Source organism: Histoplasma capsulatum (genome assembly GCF_000150115.1).
Source record: "Histoplasma capsulatum G186AR genomic scaffold supercont2.3, whole genome shotgun sequence".
Classification (NCBI taxonomy): Eukaryota; Fungi; Ascomycota; class Eurotiomycetes; order Onygenales; family Ajellomycetaceae; genus Histoplasma; species Histoplasma capsulatum.
This window is the reverse complement of record NW_025544803.1, coordinates 1,378,090-1,400,736: the sequence shown is the minus strand read 5'-3', so window position 1 is coordinate 1,400,736 and position 22,647 is coordinate 1,378,090. Positions and strand designations below refer to the sequence as shown.

The window sequence follows — 22,647 nt, the reverse complement described above, 5'->3', positions numbered from 1 at the left end:
CACCATGTCAGACGCGGGGATCTTCTTCCTCGTCTTCATCTGACACTTTGGCATCTTCAAATGTTCTGTCAGTTCCGTCTCGCAATAACGGTAAGGATAGTGCTTATTCTCTTTGTTCGTCGTTTGCCTTTTTGGATATATGCCGGCGGACTCACAGGCTCAGAAGCTGATGCTGGAAGTTGTGACTCTTGCTCTGAACGATATAAAAAGCCAGCTATTATCTGAAAATTCCTGTGCATCGGATTAGGGGAAAGACCAAAAAAACTTTGAGAAACAAAAACGAAAAAACGTCGCATATCATAGCTCTCCTATTCATTCACTTTCAACCGGCCTCACTATACATACCACGGGTAGTATGGATGGCGCCCCTCGTCATGTTGTGGAAGCACAGTCTTATGGCCCCCTTATCACTTTGGCTGCCAATCCGCCTCGCTATCCCAGGAATCCGTGCAAGGCTCCTCTAAAACCGTTGGTACTGTATATTGTCCGTGTCCCAGGCAGCAGAGGTACGATTCCAAAATTTCCTGTACCGCATATAATGAAACTCACTTCCGGAGCTACTTTATCATACACGTGTGCCACTTACGCGGTGACCAAAAGAAAGCCAATTTTTATTAACATTTAACTATTTTAATAATTCTCGTCTAGATGTTTTCCTTTCCCCGCTCAAACCACCAACCGAATGCAGTATTTCACCAGCTCTCATCGAGGCTGCCCTCTATTATATCCACGTCTCAACCCCAGAGGATGAGGCTGTCCTGTCTGCTATCGAAAAGGAAAAATGCTTGAAGGAAACGCCCCTGGAGGCCAATCGACCCCCTTTTCCCGTCGCCCCGTCGGTTCGCCTCCAGAGGAAACCCGTGCCGCGTGGCGAGGTAAAGCCGCCTTCAATCCCCAGGCGGCCAGTGTCATCCGATACAAGCATATCCTTTCAAACCGGCGCAGGGAACGAGTGTCGTCACTCACAGGGCCCTGGCGCAGTTGGGACACCGCCAGATGGATTTCCAGACGCACAGAGGATCCCCACCGTCACCCGGCGACCTATACCACCTATACCTCTAGATCCGGCTAAACACCTTTTCCCCGAGTCAGCCCTGAATTCTACCGATCCTAGGACTGGAAATGGTCAACCGAGAGGCGGCGCACAGCCCATGAATTCGTTTGGGAAAGGGGAATATTTAACTTTCCCCTCGGCTCCCGCCTCGCAAGGAGGACCCCAAGGACGAGCTAGCTGGGATGGTGGACGATCATCCATCCTGCACGAGCAGGATCCACATCGTAATGTTGGATCATCCCCTCTTAATCCCGAACAGTCTTCCAGGGACCGACGTAGTTCTCCCAATTTCTTCCAACATGGACGGCGACGCCCTAGCGAAAAGTCTAGGAAACCCCCTTCCCCTTTCCACCTGACACTTATACGGAGAGATACTACCCACAACATACAGTGGAACGTCGGGGGTATCACGAATTGCACCTCCCAGTCGTCCCACGAAGTGGCACTGGATGGCACCATAACCATCGAAATTCACACGCTGGGATATAAGAAACTCGCCGCTGAGAAATTGCGTTTCTCCGCAGAAAGCCCCACCACTCCCCACCGCGACTCCACCAACGCCTGTGCGGGCGATTCACAGACGTTCATCCGCCACCTCACCCTCACCAACCCGCAAAGCCATGGCCGCCATCACAGCAACTCCTCCATTAACAGCCTGCCGTCGCCGGACCAGATCCTCACGCCCAAAGAGTCACTACCCTCCTCAAAACCACAACGAGGCAGATATTACACCTTCAAATCACCCTGGGACGGCACCTGCACCTTCATCACCGGCATAAACGGACGCAGTCTGAAATGCAAACACACAATTCCAATCACGGCGAAGAATTCGTTCGCAGGTCTAAATCTCCAAGACCTCGTCAGCGGCGCCAACAAGAACAGCAACAACAACAACAACAACAACCCCAATGCCGACATGTCGCAGCCCCATCTGAACCTGCAAAAACTGCAATCAGCCCTCGAAGCCTCAGCCGCGGCGCCCCTACCGTCACCCCCGTCCCCGCCCGCGTCCGCGTCCGCGTCCGCATCCCCGCCCGGCTCCACAGCAACAGCCGCGGAACTCCGTTTCAACCTGCCCATCTTCACCGCGCCACACAGGAGTCACCAGCACGAGAAGAACGGCGCACACGCGCCCAGCGGCGGCGCGGGCAATAACAATAACACCCACAGCGACAATAGCCACACGCACCCGACTAGGGCCAGGCTCCGCAGCCAGGTGGAGGAGTTAGCGAGCCGTCTGGATCTCAGTCTGGCGCGCGAGCGGGCGGGCGGGGGCGCGTTTGGCAAGAGCGCAAAGCTGGGCAAGCTGATTATCGAGGATGAGGGGTTGAAGATGCTGGATTTGGTCGTGGCGGCGTGCATGGGTGTTTGGTGGGGGGTTTATGACAATTTATCGTGAGTGGGTGAGGGAGGGAGGGAGGGAGGGGCTTTTGGGTGGTTGGCTGGTTAAAAATGGGTTTATTTTCATTTTTTCTCATTTTCCTCATTTCCCCCCCCCCCCCCAGGGATGTTGTTTAACAACATAAAAGGGCAGGGGTGCAACTGCAGGGTGTTTACCCTTTCTTTCCCCTTTCTCAATGCGGGGGCGAAGTGTCTGAGTGCCTGAGTGTCTGGATGACTGGATGACTGGATGACTGGATGACTGGATGACTGGATGACTGGATAACTGGATTGATGAATCAGGCAAACTCCGCAGACAGCTAGATAGATAGATAGATCGGATAGATGAGATAGGAAAGCCTAATAAGAAGTAGTTAATTAGTTAAGTTAGTCGTCTCGCCTCCACTGGAAGAATATCTTAAGCGCTCTCTGTGTTCTCGCAATATCACTCAACCCAACTCAACTCAAAACTCTTCTTTTGCTTTTTCCCCCTCCCCGCTAGGCATAAGAGGATTGGTTGATTGATTGATAATCAGTCGACAAGAGAGCTGCGCGCAAGCGCAAGAGGGCTGTTTGTTGGGTGTTGGGTGTTGGGTGTTGGGTGTTGGGGGTGTGGGTGTGGGCTGGGAGCCTCCCCCTTTGAGCCATGTGGACAAGAAAAGATGCTCCGACTGTTTTTTTTAGCAAAAAGATAAACAAAAAGCAAAAGCAATTATCATTTTTCTTTCAATTCTGATATCGCTGACAGATATGATTGACGAAAAGGTTTAGGTTAGGATACATGATGCGGAAATATGTTTGGACAAGGAACCAAAAAAAAAAAACCAAAAACCAAAAATATAGCAAAAAAAATAAAAAATCAAATAAGACGCCCCATATAAAAGACTTGGTAAAACAAGAGAAACAAGGAACGATTAAAGGGGAGAAGGAGGGGTAGGTATATGCATGTTTTCTTCTCAATGAAATAAGGAGTAAGAAAGGGTGCCTTCAGCGGTTCCTTGAGCAACAAAAGTCCCACGGCGCCCTTCCAACAGACATCAATGTCACCCAACCCACACGTCTTGTGTGGATAATTTGGAATGTGACAAAAAAAAGGGGGGGGAACAATAGAAGGTAGGCAGGACAATAAACAATAAATTGGGAAGAAAAAGAACTGAACGGGGGAGGGAGGAGATTCAGTGACGTGGTGGTGGTGGTGGTGGTGGCGGCGCAAGGGGAGATAGATTCATGTGTGTTTGTTCTTGTGGCACACTACGTACGTAAGGAACAAAGAAAAGTATAAATATTTCAAGTATATGAATGAAACAGCGTGATTGTTTGAATTATGTAGATAGGAATTACAGAAAAAGGAAAGAGAAAAAAATGACACAAACGAAAGTACATGTGCCAACCTTCCCATCATCATCACCTCCGGTGATTTTCAAGTTGCTTTGTCACAAGCAGCGGCAGTGGATGAAAACACAAGTGCAGCGTGAACCAAGTGGTGGTGGATAACACTTGCCGATAGCTGCTCTCCTCTAGAGTAGCGAGGTGTATAAATCAGAGCCCGGCAATGAGGGGTTTGCTTATGTTGACATCTCGTCCGCATCATCACGCTTCAAATGCCAGAACGCCGGAAACCGTTTGTGTGGTAAATCTCGTAAGGATTCAATCAGGGTGTAGATAGATTGAGGGAGTAATAGGTGTGCGAGGAATTTTAAGGAGAGAAGATGTGTGGATAGGTATAAGGGCGACAAGATCAGGGTTGCAAATAAATCGGGAACATGGTATCTCGGGCACGGAAAAGGAAAATGATGAGGGCGTATATATAAAGTCCGAGATTTGATGTAAGCAGCAAAAATTTTTCGCTATTCTTGGATATTCTTTTTCCTGGTGATGAAAGTGATGGTAGATCGATGAGCCAACTCCTTCGTGGATTCATTAATAATGACCGCCGTCTGGGTTAGTAACCTAAAGAGATAAAATTTGTTAGCAAAAAAAAAAAAAAAAAAAAAAGAACACGAAGCTAAGCCAGCCAGGGTTCCCATACCTGCAAAATTCTTCTGGAGAAATCCTGGTCGTCAGCGATACTGCCGTTGCTCTGGCGCCGGTGAGACATCATGGCTTGATCCAGGCGAGAGTCGGACAATGATGATTGCTGAGAAGATAGTGGTTTGCCTCCGGAAACGAAGCTGCTAATGGTTGCATTGCGACGATATTCCTCCTCCACGGCCTTGCGCTTTTTGTATTTCATGAAGAAGAACCCGCCACCGATTATGGCACCCAGTGCAACAATGCCAACAACCACGCCAGCTGCGATGCCAGCCTTGTTTGGGCCTTTTCCTGGTTGGCCAGTGGCGGTGACAACGACAGTTGGCCCTCCGTTATTATTCGTGCTGGACGAGGTTTGGGTACTACTGGAACTACCCGTCGATGACTTTCCACCAAGCACTGGGACGTTCTTCTCCTGCATGAAGCCAGTAAGGAGTACATGGTACGTATTATTCCCTCCGCCTGAGATAGTCAGTCAGTCAGTTTTGTTTTCTTCTCTTTGATATCGGAGAAAAATGGTATGTCGTGGATGGGATTTGACACTTACAATTATCATCAGGCCATCCACCGCAGGGCGTGTTGCACTTATCACTAGTCGTCTCGTCAGACTCTCGCGGCAACTGATCACCACAGAAGCAATTGAATCCGCCGACAGCCATAACAGGCTTCTGGGATTTTACGCATATTTGCTGACAGTGCCCAACCGACTGCCAAGTATATTCGCCGTCATCCACTAGGGGGTTCGACGACTTGTAGCAACCCTTGTCGATGGTCTTGTTCACGAATATTTGATTGTCTTTTTGTTGTCGGATAACACGGACTGAATCAGTGGAGCCTATTCCGATAAGCACCGCCAGAAGGAAGCCGTGATATATGAATGACTTCATTTTCGGGGAACGCGAGTTGGGTTGGCCTTTTTTTGTTTTTTCGAAGTGTCGTTATGGAAGGAGGAAATTGGAAAATTGCGAAAAATAGATGATGCTGATGGAATTAAATGGGAGCGTATTCCCAATTCTGGACTGTTGGAGTCCTGGGTTCTCAACAAGAAAGAGGGCCAGCAAAGAGCATGCGAAGGCTCTGATGCTTTCAACGGAAACGAGTGTTTCCCTCCTGCTCTTTCGCTCTCTCTCGCTCTCTTTCTCTCAAGATCACGGATCTGCGCCTGTATTTCTGGCTCTCCGGGGGATAGACGATTTTTCTTCTTTTTCTGTGTATTCAATGATCCCCCCCTAGTCATCCACCATTGACGCGGTTGTTGTTGTACCTGAGCGATACCCGAAGAAGCGAAGTGAATCTGACAAACGGCAAAATCCCGGCCAACAGTGAGATTCGACGGTAATGTATGGTATGGTAATCAAAAATGAAAAAAAAAAAAAAAAAAAAAAACAAGAGCAAACAACAGCAAGAAGGGAAGAGGAAGGAGAGGAAGAGCAATAGAGGGGATGATGAGAGTTGAATTTTGTTTGATTGAAGGATGGATGCAGGAGATGGAAGGGGAAGAAGAATGATTGGGATATGAATTTTTGGGGAGTGGGGAAAACGAAACGGAACTCACCCCCTGATCTTTTTGGCTGTGGCACGATTAATTAAAAGAAGGAAGGTGGAGAGGAACCAGAAAAAAACATAGTATCAAGGACGCGGAAGCAAGAAGCAGAAGGATCGTAAGGGACTGCGATAGTCGACAAAAGCCCACAAAAGACCGAATGAAGGGGAGATGGGAGATGGGAGATGGGAGATGGGGAAAGTAAACGAGCGTGAGACGACGGGAAGAGAAGGACGCGGGTTGGCGGAGGGATCTGAGGATGCAGACGATGGGGGAGGACAGAGAGAGAGAGTGACAGAGCGAGAGACTGAGGGCGAGAGGGAGCGGGAGGAAGAGCCAGAGAGAGAGGGAAGACGCCAGACAAGACGCCGAGAGAGGACGAGGGCGAGGGCGACGACAGCAACGCAGGGATGGTGCCTGGTATTGGTGTGTATGGGCTGGTAAGATTACGGATATCTCTGTGGCTCTGCGCTGGACGGGACAATTGCAAAACGGCCTTGATTGGATGTCGCTAACTCTGTAACCTTGATACGCTGTGTCACGTTCCGTACCAGGGACCGGCTCAGGGACACGGCTCAGGGACCAAGAAACCTTAGTCAGCGCTTTTTTTTTTTCAACCAGTCAGTCGGTTTGTTGGTTGGTTAGTTGGCTTGCTCTGTACTGAACCAATACACACAGCCTTTGTTCACTTGACAGATTGAGTTCTTACAAAATACCTCAGCGAGGATATTCCTTGAAAGAAGACCCTTCAACACGAAACAACCCGCTCGACTTCTGGATCATGCCCCCTTGGATAAAGGTTTTCAAAGAGAGAATGGATTCCTTTTGCAGTCATGCGCCCCTGGCTGCCACTCCTCAGGTAATAGTTTACTGCTACTGTATTTGTCATGTACGAAGCACTGCAAACCATGCCCTTTCGCCATTTCCTCAAGCAATGCACCGGCGCAATGAGCCGTCATGAATCATGATGCGGCAAGCAGACAGGACGAGCCTGCAATCTATCATATCATGTAATGCATGCAACCTCCAAATAACTACCTCAATAACTTCATACGCTACCCGCTCTCTGGGCCTGTCTTTCATCAACTTGCAAAGAGAGAGGGGGGGGGGAAATTAAAAAGCATCGCCATCGTCGATTAATTGATTGATTGATTGATTGATGACAACAAAAGTTGCAAAATAATTAACTGAAAAACAAATTAACAAGAGAAAATTCAAGTGATTGGTGCCACCATTCCTTTCGAGACGAAGCTCCTTCACATTTTCAAAACACCCAACCACAGGCTCAAACAATGACTTCATGAAAAATGCAGGAACGCTACCTACCTACCCGGACACACGAATGAGCTAAGGCCTACTGGTGGATGATGCCATGCTCATCGATGATTGCCATCGTCCAGCTGCAAAGCTACGTGACAAAGGCTGCAGAAAGAGATGATTACTGATTTGGAACGCCATCGTCAAGAATCGCACACCTAAGTATTGCTATATCTTCATCTCAAGCAAAAGATATTCATACAGCATTAAACTGACTGAAGAACGCAGGCACACGAGTATCAAATAATACGGAGTAGATAGATATATCCCCGACCTTGCTCCACGCCCACGTCAGGAAACGTATTATTCAGGCAGAACACGTAGTTAGTGATGTGTGACAACACCAAAAATAAAAGAGAAAATAACAACAAACAACAACAACACAGGGCAAAAAAACGCCACAACATTTTTGGGGGTCAGATTTCAGTCATCGGATTTCGGGCGGTGGGCTTTCCTGTGTATGTATGTATGTATGACGCTGCGGGAAACAACTTTTTTTGACGACTTGGCTTTCCGTTCGCCGGATCGCATATATTGAAAGCCCCTGGCTTCCCCCCCCCTCTTACCGCAAAACGGACGAACTCATAAGCTTCCCACTAACCTACTTTATCCCCAGCTTGTGCTCGGCTCTAAACCCAAACAGGCCCAGGCTGGCAGTTGACCATGTTTGATGATGCAACCGATCCACAGGAATGCAGCCAATGAAGGATGCGCAAACCAAATTTCTCTGAAACATCAAGCACCGCCACAGTTGGGGCCACCTCCCCCCTTGATAGGGATTGCTAATTTTCTTCGCAGGAACTCCGAAAGATCTGGAAAAATCTTCCTTAAATTATTTCCGTAGTACCAGGGTCATGAACATTGGAGAAATGTACGTAGGTATAATCTGGCTTCTGTACGGGGGAAATTACCACAGAAGTTACTTATTCTCCACACGGATATCTGCGGCAGGCAATCAATCATCATAAAAAAAAAAAAAACACCAAGGCCACGGATGGTTATTTGCTTGTAAAATTAAAATCGTATTGGCATTATATTGTGTATTTCCAAACCCATGGTATGACTTCCAATGTTGCTTAACCGTTGCCCAAGTCACAGTTTCTAAATTAAAAATAATAATTAAAAAAAAAAAAAGAAATAAAAATTAATATATCAAGAAACCGAGCAGGATTTCAATCCTCTCAAGCTCTTTGCGCAGACGTCCCAATATCTGGCTCTGCCAGCCGACGTTCCCGAGCCATACAAGAGAAGTGTAGATGGATGCGGTCTAGTGTTTGTTCCTCCTGCTCCCCTTTCGGCTTGGCGCCGCCCATTTTTGGGAAGGGTGTGCTGGCTTCCCTCCCCTGACTGATGTGGCAATGAAATCTGGAATCTCCAAGCTCCAGAACAGAGAGATGCTCCTGCGAAAAAGTCTTGACTCACGAAAAAGAATTTAAACTGAAGTATTGAGACCGGCATTTAAGTGTTGGAGTTCCATCTCTCAATTAAGAGAATAGGGACTCTCAGGGGGGAAAATAGAGGTTCAATGCCCTGAGGCTTCCCCCAAGCTTACTGCCAAAAATCCCAGGCAGTGCAGGCATAAGATTCGGTACACTAGTAAAAGAATATTTCAGTGCAAATGCTTAGCGTGCGACAAATCATTTTGTTGCAGGGGCATCTGTTCGTAGTCTGCGAACTGGTTTTGTTGTTTATAAAAAAAAAAAAAAAAAGAAAGAAAGAAAAAAAAGGGCCTCGAAGGAGAAGAGGGCTGAACGGAACGAAAGCCCAAAATATTCCACGTGAGGGCTACGCGACCCGATGGATCGATCCATATATGAATGAATGCATGGAGTGGAGTGGAGGAGCGTTTCCTTCCATTCCTCCTCTCTCCAACAAAACCCAGATCAAAGATATCAAAGTCTAGTCCACCACACACCAATCCACCCAACAGTCACGGCCATAGGGAGCGCAAGCCGCCGAGGGCTCACGTGGGAGAGAGATCGGGTGCGCGTCTTGCGGTACACAAGCTCTGGCTGCCATGGAACCGCTGGGTGTAGTACGGTGTATGCATTTTGATTCCGTATGCGCGGGTTCGGCATGGTGCAAGGTCATCCGGCCCACTGGCGCTTGAGTTTCCTCTTTGAGTGGGCGGCTATTTAGTATTCCCTGGGGAGATATCGTTGCTGGGTTTCCTCCCTTTGGTCCAAAACGGCTCAGGTAGTATATATTTCTTGAGGTTCTTCCGCCGCCACAGTCATTGTCATGGATGGCCAGGAAGCTGTGGTCTACATGGGAAGGTGGACAAGGATCAAAGGATCGTTGGAAGCAGGATAGGAGGGAAGTACCAGCGGACCCAAAGAGGGAGACCAGTTACCTTAAAGGATTTGAAGGCATGGAGATGGCGCTGGTGGGATATCTGCTTGATTTCCACTGGTTCCAAGGATCAAACGCCCTGTCACGGCGATGGTGCTTGAAACCCCGGGAAAGACAATTGAGGAGGCCAGCTTATACGCAGAACCGGAAGATCTTTGAGCATTGCCACGGGGCCGTATTCACCTCCATCTCGCGCGGCGGTGGCTGAGACGCCTGGTATCCTCTGATATCTAGGGCCTCTTGGCGACAGGGAAGTGTCTATAATAAAGGAGGAGTAAGTATAAGAGCTGATTGTACGGAGCCCGTTCAAAAGGTAATATATGACAAATGATATGTTGTACAGTTACAGTCTGTTGAGAGACCTGCGGGTTTCACGAAGGTTGCCAATCTGCCTGATATTGCGTGTCTGTCAACGATGAATGCTAACCGTATTTAGTGTCCCTCTTTGACTCAACAAGCAGCAGTGCGCCATGAGCAGCTGCCCACCGGGATTGTTAGAACAATTCTCAGCATGTTCTTGAGAACGCTCTTCAACACCATCCGCAGGCCATAGGAATGCTAGCGGACATTAATGTGCAGCAGCAATCCTCGACTCGATTTTGATATGGTCCGTTTAGCTGTCCAGCACTCTTAAGATTAGAAGTGTATGATGAGAGAACAGCTGTGTCATGCAAAGCTCTTCACACCCCTCCATTTTCACATTCACACCTCGGGTCTCCTCAAAAACCTTAGCGTGTCTACTTTTGCTACGACAGTACGCTATTTCTATGTCTCTTAAACGCCGTGTCCCTTATACAGGCTCAGCACTTCTTGCGGCCATCACAGGAGACATGAATTTGTTTTCTCAAGCTACGCTACAAACTCAGCAGTAGCTCTATAGGTATCACCAGCACATCAAAGTGAATGATACGCAGCACTAAGGTTTGAATCCCAGGGTTGAATAATTTATTCATTGCTCGCGTTCTTCGGCTGGTGGTGCAATATCTGTTGTGAACAGGTCAATATTGTCTCAATATCAAACACAAAACCTTGTGTAAGATCTGTTGAAAGCTGGCAACATATATTCCCAAACAGCTGTAGAGAGATTGTGATGCTTTGTGATGAGGTAGCTTGGAACGTTATCCCAATGCGAACATCATTTCATTGCTGTTCAATTGTTCCTGGAGTGGCACACAGCAGACGACATGTCGATCCCGCTCTGGGGTATCCCAGAGCTGCAGAATCTTTTGCTGATAAAAGGATAACATGATTGGCCGTGATTGGAGTCAATGATTAATATCTCCGAGTCGAGCGCTTAGCCCGCATGTCAAATGTCTCTCTATTTGGCTCCGCCATTCTCATCCGAGGTAGGATCCCAACAGCAATAGGGGGAAGAGACGATAATGGGCTGCTGTTGATAAGTTGAGAAACCGCAGGGACAATCCCAAGCGCGTTGAATGGTACTCAACAAGTTAGTTGGTTCTAAACGGTGTGAGGCGCCAATTCGCTAACGGCAACATCGTCTGCCAGGCGGGAATTCAGGATGCACAGAGGTGAGCCAGGTGTGTGTCACTTGTCAACCCCATGCTAACCGCCCGACAACTCCGCCAATTATACTGCTTTCCCATCGTGAAATGCGTTGGAAGGACGCTGTATCTGTCAAAACTTTTCAGTGCCTGGTGTTAACTGCTGCACCCAAAGGATCAAATTTTTTTTAAGGTGGCGTCACCCATCTTAAGACATATATACGTACAATGACAGCATGTTTGCCCTTCTGGGGGTATCCAAAGCCTTGAGCATTTTGGAGTTCAACAGCACATATGGAGTATACCAAGCGCATACTACCATTTACAGCCTAGCAGCATAAAATTGGCTGCAAATCCTACGGCCAATCATTCCTTCAACCCATTCCCACTGCATGGAAATCAGTGGCATCAATTCGCGAAGTCTTGTCGGCCAGCCTTGTTAATTACCTGAACCGCGCCACCAAGACTCGGACCCTTGCTTCTATTCTTTTTGCCTTCTTATGCTCCCTATTCCCTTGTTGGGACCAAGAGTCAGATGCTTACTGTTTGCTACTAACCAATCTAAGTCATGGTGACAGTGGTTTGTTGATATAATCTCCCGGAGCCCTCAAAACCACAGATTCGGAGTCAAACCTCTGCGTCAAATGAATGCCCTACCATATCCCTATGATTGGGACTTTACGACTTATCTTTCGCCGTTCAGAAGATTTCTTCTTCGTCGTGGAAGCTGAAGGTGAAAAAGTCAGGTTGATTATGGCTGTGCTCAAGACCTAGGTGCAGTCATTGAGAACTTTATAATTGCATTACTTGGTTGTGGAACATAGAAGTCTACACACGCAATCACAAATACCAAGTCTCAACTACATGGCCCAACCTCTAATTCAATGTGGATCGAATCTTCAGTTCTACAAACATGACAATTCCCAGCTCCAGAAACTTTTGGGGGGGGGGGGGGGGTGTAATGAATCATGTTAATGAGGCAACAGACATTCAATAAATGCTGGAACACATAAAAGCTTACCTGCTGCGGCTCTGAAAGAGACTCGCCTCCAACATGAAGCGGTGGCAGATGGGTGCAGGGCAGCGCCACCAGGAGTAAGGAGACGGCGTTCACGAGCATATCAGGAGATTGTGGATTTAGCATATCTCCCAGAGTTAAAGCAGCAAGTACATTGTCAAAGACAATGTTTATTCTCAACGCAAGCAAGACTGTCTGGAATGTAAGGAGGCACATTTTATCCTGTTTTTTCAAGCGACGAGTTAAACTACGGAGATTCTAGCTGCATTGTTTCTAAGCTATTATTTGTTATTTCTGATTGTCGAGCAAGCAGCATCGCTCCATTGTGAAGAAAAAAGAGTAGGTTGGGAGGGAGGGAAATATGAAGCCCTACTCACTAGGCACTCCATGCCATTTTCCAGGTGTTTTGAAACAAGTGCAGGTTCTGGGTGGAAAATCTCGAGCTCTGAGAGCACGCGATATTTTATGCTCATGCAGTCACCTACAGTTGAATCATCCCCCCGTCGGACTCTTCGATTCAACCAATCAACTTAAATTAATTCCATTGCATGTGTAGCAATATGCAAGAACACTGATACTGGCACAGGGCCGCCGACACGCGATCAAAACGGATTGCATAACTGGGAATTGGTTTCTATGAAAATTTCCTTAAACTCATAATTGAGAGTGATGATGTGAATTTATGGCGGAAGCAAGCTTTCAAAACGGCGATATCATTATATGAATTGCGAAAAGATATGATATGCCTTAACTGATACTTCAAGCCCTCCGGCGCTTGACAGTAAATGCTGATTGCCGAGATGCCATAGCAGCCCCGAGCTCCCATGCCGAATTTCTAAAGTGGTGGCAGGTGGTAAGCTGTGGTGAGAAGGAATGATGTGTGGAGTGCATGTCATATGAGGTTGTTTGCTTCTGACCTATGGACTTACAACCGTCGAATGATGATGATTTCCATCCATTTTCCTCAAGAGTCACCAAGTATGTCCAAATCAGCCACCTGTGAAGCATACGCATGACACTCCTGGTGATCACTGAAAAGGATGGGGAATATCATGCTGGGCGTGCCACCATCTGGAGATGGAATCGACTTGCCCTAGAAAGTCACATGTCAGCATCATTCATCCATGGATGCGTACCTCTTGTATCCAGAGGGCAACAGACCGGGTGGAGTATTAGAGAGGATATTTTAATAGTGGTAGTAGGAAAATTAGAATCGTCTTCGCAGGTGTAAACGGTCATAGCCTCAGCATATGTGACTTTACCTAGATACCTTCAAGGATGAGGTGAATGAGATAAGATATTGCTCTAGCCTGACCATGTATGTATACACATCGACGTTTCCAACAGAAGTTTAGTGTCTGCCTTTGATTCCCTGCGAGGAGGGAATTAAAAAGAGCATATTTTTAATAGTTAGGCTAATAAATAGCAATTATTAGGTTTGATTAATCGGTAGGAGTAGAGGGACCTTCAGCATAAATAAAGGAGTAACCGAGTAATTTTGTCTCTATAGCTTAGATCGTACTTGATATATTTATCCAGTTTGTTATTACAATGTCCTAAGGCATCTTAGTAGCAAACAAACATAATATAATATAGGCAGCATTTAGGTATTCGATATAAAGCAAGAAAGAAGTAAATACAAAAAACAAGATGCCAACATATCCATCCCACTAGTTCTGTCTCTATTAAGTAAAAATGGAAGAGGTAAAAAACAGTTAACAGAGATGGCTTTTGGCAATCTCTTCACTGTAGTCGCGTTCGCCTCATTCTCCCACTCATCCCATTTCCTTCCCTGTGCCGCTCTCTCTTTCATTTATCGTATTTATTTCCCTCATTGACCCTTTTCAAGGCTTCGGAATATGTATGGTCCTGCTCACCATCAAACAGCCATGTGCTGCAAACAAGGCAACGATTGGGTGGCATTCTAGCACAGTTCCTGTGCCTATTACGCCGAACGGTATTTCATCCAAAATCCAACCCTGCGACACCCAATACGCCATCAGCGCCACAATCCCCAGAGTTGTCGGGATCGGTGTTCCTTCGAAGTATTGTGCTTTTCCTGATCCGTCCTTCGGGAGTGTGGCCACGGTCACGTTGAAGCGAGCAAGCCGCGTAAGGCCACACAGCACGAAAAATGTGAGGAATAAATGATCGACCGGAGTGCGCATGCCGATTGCGAAGGCGGCGGATGCTGGTGCGACACCGAAGGAGATCTGGGAATTGATAAGAAAAACGAATGAATCAGTTATCACGTTACATGTAGACATTGCGGGTTTAGCGACGGTTTTTATTACCAGATCGGCTAGCGAATCGAGCTCTTGACCCATCAATGACGACTTTCTCCGCCATCGGGCGATTTTGCCGTCCATGAAGTCGAAGAAGAGGCCGAAAGGCATAAATGATAGAGCTATCCATAAATCCCTATATTCTGTCAAGTCGCCTAGACAATATCGCATCGACGAGAAGATAGACATGACTATTAGGAGTAGAGCTGTTAGGTGAGGACGTATGCATTTGTTTGTGTGTTCAAATCGGAATATTGACTTGCCTCCGCAAAATCCTAGAGGAGTAAAACTCGTCAGAAGATGAGCAACGAGAGAAACTGGAAAACACACGGAGACAACTTACCATTCAATTCAGTTACAAGGTCCGCCAGGTGTAATGCCCTAATATATATGGGAAAAATAATCCCATCAATAACTTTTGTTTTTATTTCGGGAACGGACGGGCAAAATACTGTTATTGCGGGTATGGAACTGACCTGATCAAGCTGAAATGGCCTGAATCAGCCGAGAGCAGCATTTTCTGCTTGTCTCGTACTGGATAAGTACATTAGCTACGTGCTCCCAACGAATGGAACTTGCAGAGGATATAATATAAGCTCTTACCACGGTCCTTTATGTTTGTGTCGGTGTTGGCGATTTCAGGGCCAGCTGGGCTGGGGGTGACGGAACTTCTTCTCGACATAAGAGGGGTATTATAGATTTTAGTATTAGAAATAATAAAACTACCCAAGATAGCAAGAAAGTAATATCAACGCGGTTGACAGTCGAGAGTGCGAGGACGAGGGGAGAGGGAGGAAGAATAAATATTATGCAGACAAGCGTTGTTGAGGTTCGAAACCAAGTACAGGGATATTTCGTCATATGTATTGATGAGAGTCATCTCACCGCAAGCTTGTTATGCCCAAACCCAAATACCTGAACAAGCACCACAGCAGCACTTAAAAACCCCGTCATTGTCATACACACCCTTGAATATGGAAAAAATGGTAGTGGTGAACTTGAAAGGTTTTCATCCCTGCTACCGTAGGGGTTATTCCCTGACTATTCAGTTCATTTGAATTAATTATGGTGAGAATAGTGACATTTCAGAAACGAACATCAATTCTTACAATAAAATACCACAATTCCTTCAAGAAGTAGAAAATAAAGAAGTATTCTCTTTTTATATAATGCAAAATAGAGAAACAGCTTGGTAAATTAATAACCGCCGTTGAGAGCCCCCAAAACGCCAATGGAAAAAATAAGAAATCATTCAGAACCTCCGTCCGCCAGAAGCACCGCGAAATCCGCCCCTTGAGCCACCGCGGGCTGTAAACCCTCCTCTTCCACCGCGAGGGGCCCCTCTTCCTGGAGCTCCGCCCCGGCCTCGTGGTGCACCTCTACCTCCGCGGGAAGCTCCGCGCCCACCACGTCCACCGCGAGCGGCGCCTCGTCCAGCACCTCCGACCTTTTTTGGTTTTGGGGCACCTATATAGAGTGAGACACTACTTCGAATGTAGAAGAATGTATGCACAGGACTGAGTGGGTTTACCTGGAGGTGGTTTTGGTTTAGGCAAGAACCTGGAAAGAATATATTAGTATTAGTTGACATGCGCTCATAGTATAATGTCAGAGTATTGATGGAATAGGACATGCCACATACTTCTCTAGTGGTAACAACTTATCTCCTCCAATGTAAAACTTATCCCCCGATTTGAACGAAGTTGCGACGATTCCTTCTTGGGGCTTTATGGTAAAGTAGACCTGGTTGATAGGGCCTAGGACTTCATCAACTTTTCCGACGGGAGTCTAACGCACAGGCAAATACCCAATTTTATTTTTAGCATTTCAGCAGACAATACTGGGCCTGTCACTTTATGCGTACCTTATTCTCCAAATATATCGGTGCATTGAAGTACGGAATTTTGGGGTTGATGGACTCGCAAACCATCTCGCCTTCGCACGCATGCAAGAAAGAACCCATTTCTGCACACAGATCAGTTTACGACGTAATATGGAACATAATGCCAGATATGACACCCACCCAATACCGAAGCTGGAGGGCCGAATGAAGGCTGGAAGCCTCCTCCTCGACCTGCGGAGTAAAAAGTTAGATTAATCTATTTTCGAGGTCCGCTGAGGCTTGCACAAGTTGACCTACCACCACGTCCACCAAAGCCCGAGCCGCCTCGATTGGCACCGGTTGCAGAGCCACCGCGACCTCGACTGCTTCCTCTGAATGACATTGTTGTGAGTGTTTGAATTGATGTTGGGAGAAAAGCAGCAGGGCCTTGTGCACAGCTTCTGATTTTGCCGACAAAACTCGTGGGAATAAAATTATGTTCACGTGACTCACCGCCTTCGGATAGTTCACTTTTTTTGCAGCTCAAGTTGATATCGGGGCATGGACAACTAAAAGTCACCACAACAGACGGGCAGCTACTATTGAAGAATTCAGTCGTCAAACGTCATATTGAGAACCATAATGGGTGGAGATTCCGCCAACGCTTCAATTCCCGCGAACGAGGAAGAAAGCCTCCCTCACAGACCAGCTATGGACGCCCACCCCTCCGACCCCAATGCCCCGCCTCCGCAAAAAGCTGCAAAAACGAAACCGAAAAAGCCTGAGCCTACAGCAGAAGCGCCGCTTCCAGATTTCATTATAGAGCGGAATAAACTTTTCGAAGAACTTAAACAGAAACATGATGAAGAATTAAAACATAAATCCCGCTTTGATATCAACATTACGATTGACATTGGAGACTCGAACCCCTCCACCATCATTGGTAAGGCATGGGAAACCACACCAGGTTCGTTTTTACGTGATATACCCAAGGAGATTAGTTCTACTGTGGTGATTGCCAAGCTAGATGGGAAGGAACTTTGGGATCTAGATAGACCATTGGAGAGGGATTGTAGGGTGACCTTCCTGCCGTTTGACTCGATTGAGGGAAGGGAGGTTTTCTGGCATTCTAGTGCTCACGTGCTGGGTGAGGCTTGCGAGTGCTATTACGGGTGTCTACTCTCCCATGGCCCGCCGACGCCTCAAGGGTTTTTCTATGACATGGCCTTAGAGCCGGGGTAGGTCTCTGCTCCCCTTGTTGTCGCCCATTTTTGACGGCTTTCACTGATGTGGAATTATAGTCATGTTGTGAAGGAAAGCGATTGGCCAGCGCTTGACACAAAAGCAGCCCGTATTTTCAAAGAAAAACAGCCTTTTGACAGACTGGAAGTTTCGAAATCGGATCTGAAGAAAATGTTCGCCTATAGCAAATATAAATTGCACTACATCAATAACCTTGTTGAAGGAGAGAGTAGCACAGTCTATCGATGTGGTACCCTGGTTGACCTTTGCAGGGGGCCTCATATCCAAAATACAGGAAAAATTAAGATCATGAAGATTATGCAGGTGCGAACAATGCCATCTGGTTTCACGGCTTAAAGCTAATACCTCCTCAAGAATTCCGCTGCGTATTTCCTGGGTGATCAATCTAATGATGCTCTACAACGGATACGTGGTGTTGCGTTCCCCGATAAGAAGCAAATGCAAGAGCATTTGAAATTCCTCGAAGAAGCTGAAAAGCGGAACCACCTTAGAATTGGAAAGGATCAGGATTTGTTTTTCTTCGACGAGGTTTCCCCAGGATGCCCATTTTTGCTTCCTAATGGAACGAAAATTTTCAATGCCTTGCAGGCACTTCTGCGATCTGAGTATCGTAAGCGCGGCTACCAGGAGGTTCAATCACCAAACATGTACGATGTCGGTATCTGGCGCCAATCCGGGCATTGGCAACATTATAAGGACGACATGTTCAAGCTAGATATCGAGAAGAGAACCTGGGCATTGAAACCAATGAATTGCCCAGGACATGCGATCATGTTTGGGCACAGAGAACGAAGCTATCGAGAACTACCTCTTCGGATTGCGGATTTCGGAGTGCTGCATCGAAATGAAGCATCTGGCGCCCTTCACGGGCTCACGAGGGTGCGGAAGTTCCAGCAAGATGACACTCACATATTCTGTGCTGAAGATCAGGTGAAAACTATACTTCTTCACTTTTTATCCTAGTTATTTGACTAATTCCTGGCATAGATTATGCAAGAGATTGATGGCCTTTTCGATTTCCTTCGTGCTATCTACGGATTATTCGGCTTTAGCTTCAAACTAAAATTATCCACAAGGCCAGAGAAGTACATGGGAAAGCTAGAGACTTGGAATAATGCCGAGGATCAACTACGTGCTGCTATGACTAAATTTAAGGGTAATGACTGGGAGGTTGACGAGGGGGATGGCGCCTTCTATGGACCTAAAATTGATGTCACGATCCAAGACGCATTAAAGAGAGAGTTTCAGTGTGCTACCATCCAACTGGATTATCAAATGCCTGTGAACTTTAAATTGGAATATATGACTGGTGAGACGGGAGCCAAAGCGAAGCCTGAAGAGAAATCAGCCGGAGCACCCGCAGCGAAGACGGCAGACAAGCCAGCAGGAGATGCCGCCAAACCAGATGTTCCTCCCACAAATAGCGACGAGCCAGGTCCAGGCCGCGCTCGCCCAGTTGTTATTCATAGAGCTATAATTGGCAGCTTCGAGCGGTTTTTTGGTATCATCATCGAGCATTTCGGCGGAAAGTGGCCGTTCTGGCTTAGCCCGCGTCAAATCTTGATTGTGCCCGTCATGCCTGCTGTTAACGACTACGTTGAGGAGCTGCAGCGGATTCTCAAAGAAGATAAATTAAACGTCGACATTGATATCAGCGGAAATACGATGCAGAAGAAAATCCGCACCGGCCAGATCGCGCAATATAATTTTATCTTCGGTAAACTATGATTTTCTTCCCCAATCCTCCCGTTTAATGATGTTTCGCTAGCCTCTCACCGAGCACTGAACTATTGTTATTATGCTAATCGCAATGTTTTTCCAATAATGTAGTTGTCGGTGCCGAAGAGAAGTCGACCCGCACGGTGAACATCCGCAACCGTGATGATCCTAGCTCTCAAGCTAAAGGAAGTCTTGTTCCCTTAGAGGAAGCTCGAGCCAAGCTACGTGCTCTTCGTAAGGAGCGCCGACTTGTGAACGAACTCTAGATAGACGTTACGTAGTACGAAAGACGAAATCAATTGAAATCTCTATGTGAGAGATTATTTTTAATGCCATTTTCGGGAGAGGGGTCAGCCCGTTCCAGCTTTTAACAATTAGTAACGAGAAGAGTATAAATGAAAAAAAAAGAAAAAAAAAATTGACAGAGGGCCCGATCCAGAGAAAAATAAATACTGTCATAGAAAGGGGATGGATGTGTAGAGTCAGTCTCTAGTATTCGAGCAATTAGCTGAGCCAGGATGAGCCAGCTCCCTTCCGCTGGAAATCATGAAGTTGTAATGTGCTTCTCGCGGTCAAGTGCGTCAATTGCAGTGAAATTCCCAACATGTAGAAATTCATCTTAGTCAGGACGTGGATGCATGCGGAGTTGACTGCGGCGGCAACATGAGTAGTTTACTCCTCCATATTTCTATGATTATGTTGGCGAGAGAGATTTGGCATAACGCTTCCATGAGGTCATTGTTGGTGTCGACCATTGATAGGGCCGACCGCCCAAAGTGATTGAGAACAGCTGAACCTATATCGAGGCCTTCGAGGTGTTGGAGGAAAACCTGCCTTAATGTGACCATCGAAGAATGTGCATCTGAATGCGGCCTTCGCCTTACAATAAATGGTGCTTCTATCCCCCCCCACCCAAAAAAAAAAAAAACTATCAACAGCCATTTTGATCTCCTAAACAGTCTTCCATGGACACTGTCATGGTGGAGCGGCTTGTCTAGTCTTCTATCCTCTGTTTGGATAGTTCGTCAGTGCAGCTCGCGATTCCAGCAGATATGCTCGATTCTGGGTACATTGACTCTTTAGGCTAGTGCCATTGAGCCAAAAGTACCTCGATCAGATCTACTGTCGATCGGGAACGGCTATTAAATTATAGGACAATTTGCGCGACGCTGCATTTAACATCCTATTCCCCGCCTGGTTCTTTCCAACAGGAAGGATACAACAGGATCGGATCGACGGTCGCGTCAGGACACTTGGATCAGTTGACCAAAGGCCATTTATTGGGATCGCACAGAGCCCCACGTTCTCACCAGAGGAACCTTGAAGCGATTGTGAGCATCGTAAAACCACATGGTCGATTGATTATCCCACGGAATTTTGTGGTCTAGGCCAGAATACCTAAAGGTTTCGACCGAATTTCGGAGGAGCGGAAATCTGCTTCAATCCTGGATTCTAACATGAGTTTGATTGACCATAATCTGCAGGAGAGTCAAGGAAGTTATTGAAGCCAGCAAAGAGAATCGTAAAAGATGACCAATTGAAAAGATCAAGAGATCTTGGCTTTGCTCGCGACGAGGCTTGGGTTGCCTCTTTCAGTTCCTGCCTTGATATCAAGATGTGTCAGCAGGAGGATGAAAATGGATGAAAATGGAAGAAAATGGAAAGGAAAATCTCAAGAGAATAATGCTGCTGCCTAAGGGGCTAACTGGCATTCTCAGTGGAGTATGCATCTTTTCCAAGGTTCTTTTGTCCCAAGTGGATGCGCCAAGTTCAGGATCGCTCACGCCAAGTGCTAGTGGCTTTGGCTTCTGAAGGCTAGCGGCTAGATGGCGGGGTTATGGATTTGGAAATTTCCATCGGCCTCAGGCCATGACTCTGGCTTCCGTGGTGAGTGCTGTTCATGGTGAGAGGAGTGGGAATCCTTCATCGTAGAAGGTGAAAGGAATGATGTTAGCACCATCGTGATTTCGAGTCAGCATGAATGTGGCCAAGAAAACGAGCTAACCCCCATCACCATGGGCTTGGGCTATTGGTATGTTGGTGAAGGTTAAATCAGCTCTTTTGGCATCATAAGCAGTAGTGTATATCCTCTTGGGTGGCCAAGCCAGCAGGGTTGCGCTGGAGAGACCCTGTGTAGAATTGGAATGAAGACCAACACCAGACTTGGGAATGGTGTGATTCCCATCTGGTCCATCCACGACTGGTGATGAGAGTGAGATGACATTGGGGGTTTTGGTTTCCACAAAACCCTCTTCCAAATAAGCAACACACAAATAATGATCAACTGATTGATATGAGTATCAGGTTGTGTAACGTTATATTACTGTTCTGTCCGTTTCGGTCGGTGTGTCACTGTCAGCTCTGATAGAAAGCAATGATTGAGCTGAAGACAAGCCGGGTGAGGATAGCAAATGGATTCTGAGTTCTTTGGGTGATGGGTGGTAATGAAAAGCTGTTGCGATAGTCTGTTGAATCAGCGGTGGTGGTCAGAGATGGAATAAAGAGAGCTTCCTCGGTTGATTTAAGCAATGTTAAGGTTTCATGAGAACTGAGAGTGAAAAGGATCAGTGCCATTCCGTGCAACGAAAGGAGGCCGACTTAAGGGGAATATGGTCCCAGAGACCTGGAAACTTTGGATGGCTAGAGATGCTCCTTGTCTAGAGGTTGCTGGAGCTATTGGTACAGTGCCTATACAGCCGCTTTTGATCAAAACCCTTTCACTCGTCTCTGGAAGAAATAGGCCAGCAACTGATTTTTCATTCATAACTGTACAGATCTGTAAGAGATCCATAGATAATAAAAATAAAAAGATCAAGGAGTTGTATCGCTAGAACCATGTTCAAACTTATATTCCGTAAACCATTCAATTCGGCTGAGCTTCCAGTAGCGCCCATTTGCCAAATGAACTCCGTAAGCTTGATGGAGGCGCGATCTAGTCCCTCGTGGCTCTTGAGCTCATTCTAGCTGGTGCAAGGAGATTCGTAAATATGAGTCACAGATGTGGACGGTGTGAACAAAGTGATGTTTTTGAGCCTTTGCCGTGATTCCCCTTGATGCCCCCCAGCCTGACATCGATGTTGTTTAGCCAGAATGAAAGCTCGAACAACCTTGAACTCAGTTGAGCTTACGCACCATCCCGGCTGCTACGCAGGAGACACTGCAAAATCGCAATGAGATCGTGGTCGACTTCGGATACTTTACCCCTCCAGGTCAGAAGTTACTCTTTGTCAAGATTTCGAAGTTGCCCGTTTCGTCAATTCCTTGGCCTCTGTAGGTGGCTAAACTGTAGATTTCTTCATTTAGGGCTTAATCATCATGCCTGAGTATTTAAGAACAGGCAAAGACCGAGGTCTTGCTG

The 22,647-nt window shown here is 46.8% G+C and overlaps 7 protein-coding genes across 7 annotated transcripts; 3 read left to right on the top strand and 4 right to left on the bottom strand.

Moving 5' to 3' along the window:
* Positions 1 to 355: 355 nt before the first annotated feature.
* Positions 356 to 2,453, top strand: HCBG_02627 (uncharacterized protein; the record flags this gene model as incomplete). Its single annotated transcript, XM_045429676.1, has 2 exons — positions 356 to 506; positions 649 to 2,453. The coding sequence occupies 2 exons, from the start codon at positions 356 to 358 to the stop codon at positions 2,451 to 2,453; spliced, it is 1,956 nt and encodes a 651-aa protein (XP_045289571.1).
* A 1,901-nt stretch (positions 2,454 to 4,354) lies between these two features.
* On the bottom strand, positions 4,355 to 6,322 carry HCBG_02626 (uncharacterized protein; the record flags this gene model as incomplete). Its single annotated transcript, XM_045429675.1, has 4 exons — positions 4,355 to 4,384; positions 4,464 to 4,927; positions 5,013 to 5,759; positions 6,021 to 6,322. The coding sequence occupies 3 exons, from the start codon at positions 5,350 to 5,352 to the stop codon at positions 4,355 to 4,357; spliced, it is 834 nt and encodes a 277-aa protein (XP_045289570.1).
* Positions 6,323 to 9,570: 3,248 nt separating this feature from the next.
* Positions 9,571 to 9,885, top strand: HCBG_02625 (uncharacterized protein; the record flags this gene model as incomplete). The annotated part of the gene is made up of 1 exon (XM_045429674.1): positions 9,571 to 9,885. One exon carries the CDS (start codon positions 9,571 to 9,573, stop codon positions 9,883 to 9,885), a length of 315 nt encoding a protein of 104 aa, XP_045289569.1.
* A 1,064-nt stretch (positions 9,886 to 10,949) lies between these two features.
* On the bottom strand, positions 10,950 to 13,439 carry HCBG_02624 (uncharacterized protein; the record flags this gene model as incomplete). The annotated part of the gene is made up of 7 exons (XM_045429673.1): positions 10,950 to 11,119; positions 11,410 to 11,447; positions 11,840 to 11,952; positions 12,204 to 12,395; positions 12,578 to 12,681; positions 13,130 to 13,231; positions 13,337 to 13,439. The coding sequence occupies 7 exons, from the start codon at positions 13,437 to 13,439 to the stop codon at positions 10,950 to 10,952; spliced, it is 822 nt and encodes a 273-aa protein (XP_045289568.1).
* Positions 13,440 to 14,044: 605 nt separating this feature from the next.
* HCBG_02623 (phosphatidylserine synthase) lies at positions 14,045 to 15,167 on the bottom strand (the record flags this gene model as incomplete). Its single annotated transcript, XM_045429672.1, has 2 exons — positions 14,045 to 14,802; positions 15,089 to 15,167. The coding sequence occupies 2 exons, from the start codon at positions 15,165 to 15,167 to the stop codon at positions 14,045 to 14,047; spliced, it is 837 nt and encodes a 278-aa protein (XP_045289567.1).
* Positions 15,168 to 15,737: 570 nt separating this feature from the next.
* HCBG_02622 (small nucleolar RNP protein) lies at positions 15,738 to 16,710 on the bottom strand (the record flags this gene model as incomplete). The annotated part of the gene is made up of 6 exons (XM_045429671.1): positions 15,738 to 15,952; positions 16,017 to 16,045; positions 16,128 to 16,273; positions 16,350 to 16,450; positions 16,509 to 16,559; positions 16,626 to 16,710. The coding sequence occupies 6 exons, from the start codon at positions 16,708 to 16,710 to the stop codon at positions 15,738 to 15,740; spliced, it is 627 nt and encodes a 208-aa protein (XP_045289566.1).
* Positions 16,711 to 17,018: 308 nt separating this feature from the next.
* Positions 17,019 to 19,555, top strand: HCBG_02621 (threonyl-tRNA synthetase; the record flags this gene model as incomplete). The annotated part of the gene is made up of 5 exons (XM_045429670.1): positions 17,019 to 17,545; positions 17,609 to 17,873; positions 17,925 to 18,500; positions 18,558 to 19,287; positions 19,401 to 19,555. 5 exons carry the CDS (start codon positions 17,019 to 17,021, stop codon positions 19,553 to 19,555), a joined length of 2,253 nt encoding a protein of 750 aa, XP_045289565.1.
* Positions 19,556 to 22,647: the final 3,092 nt, after the last annotated feature.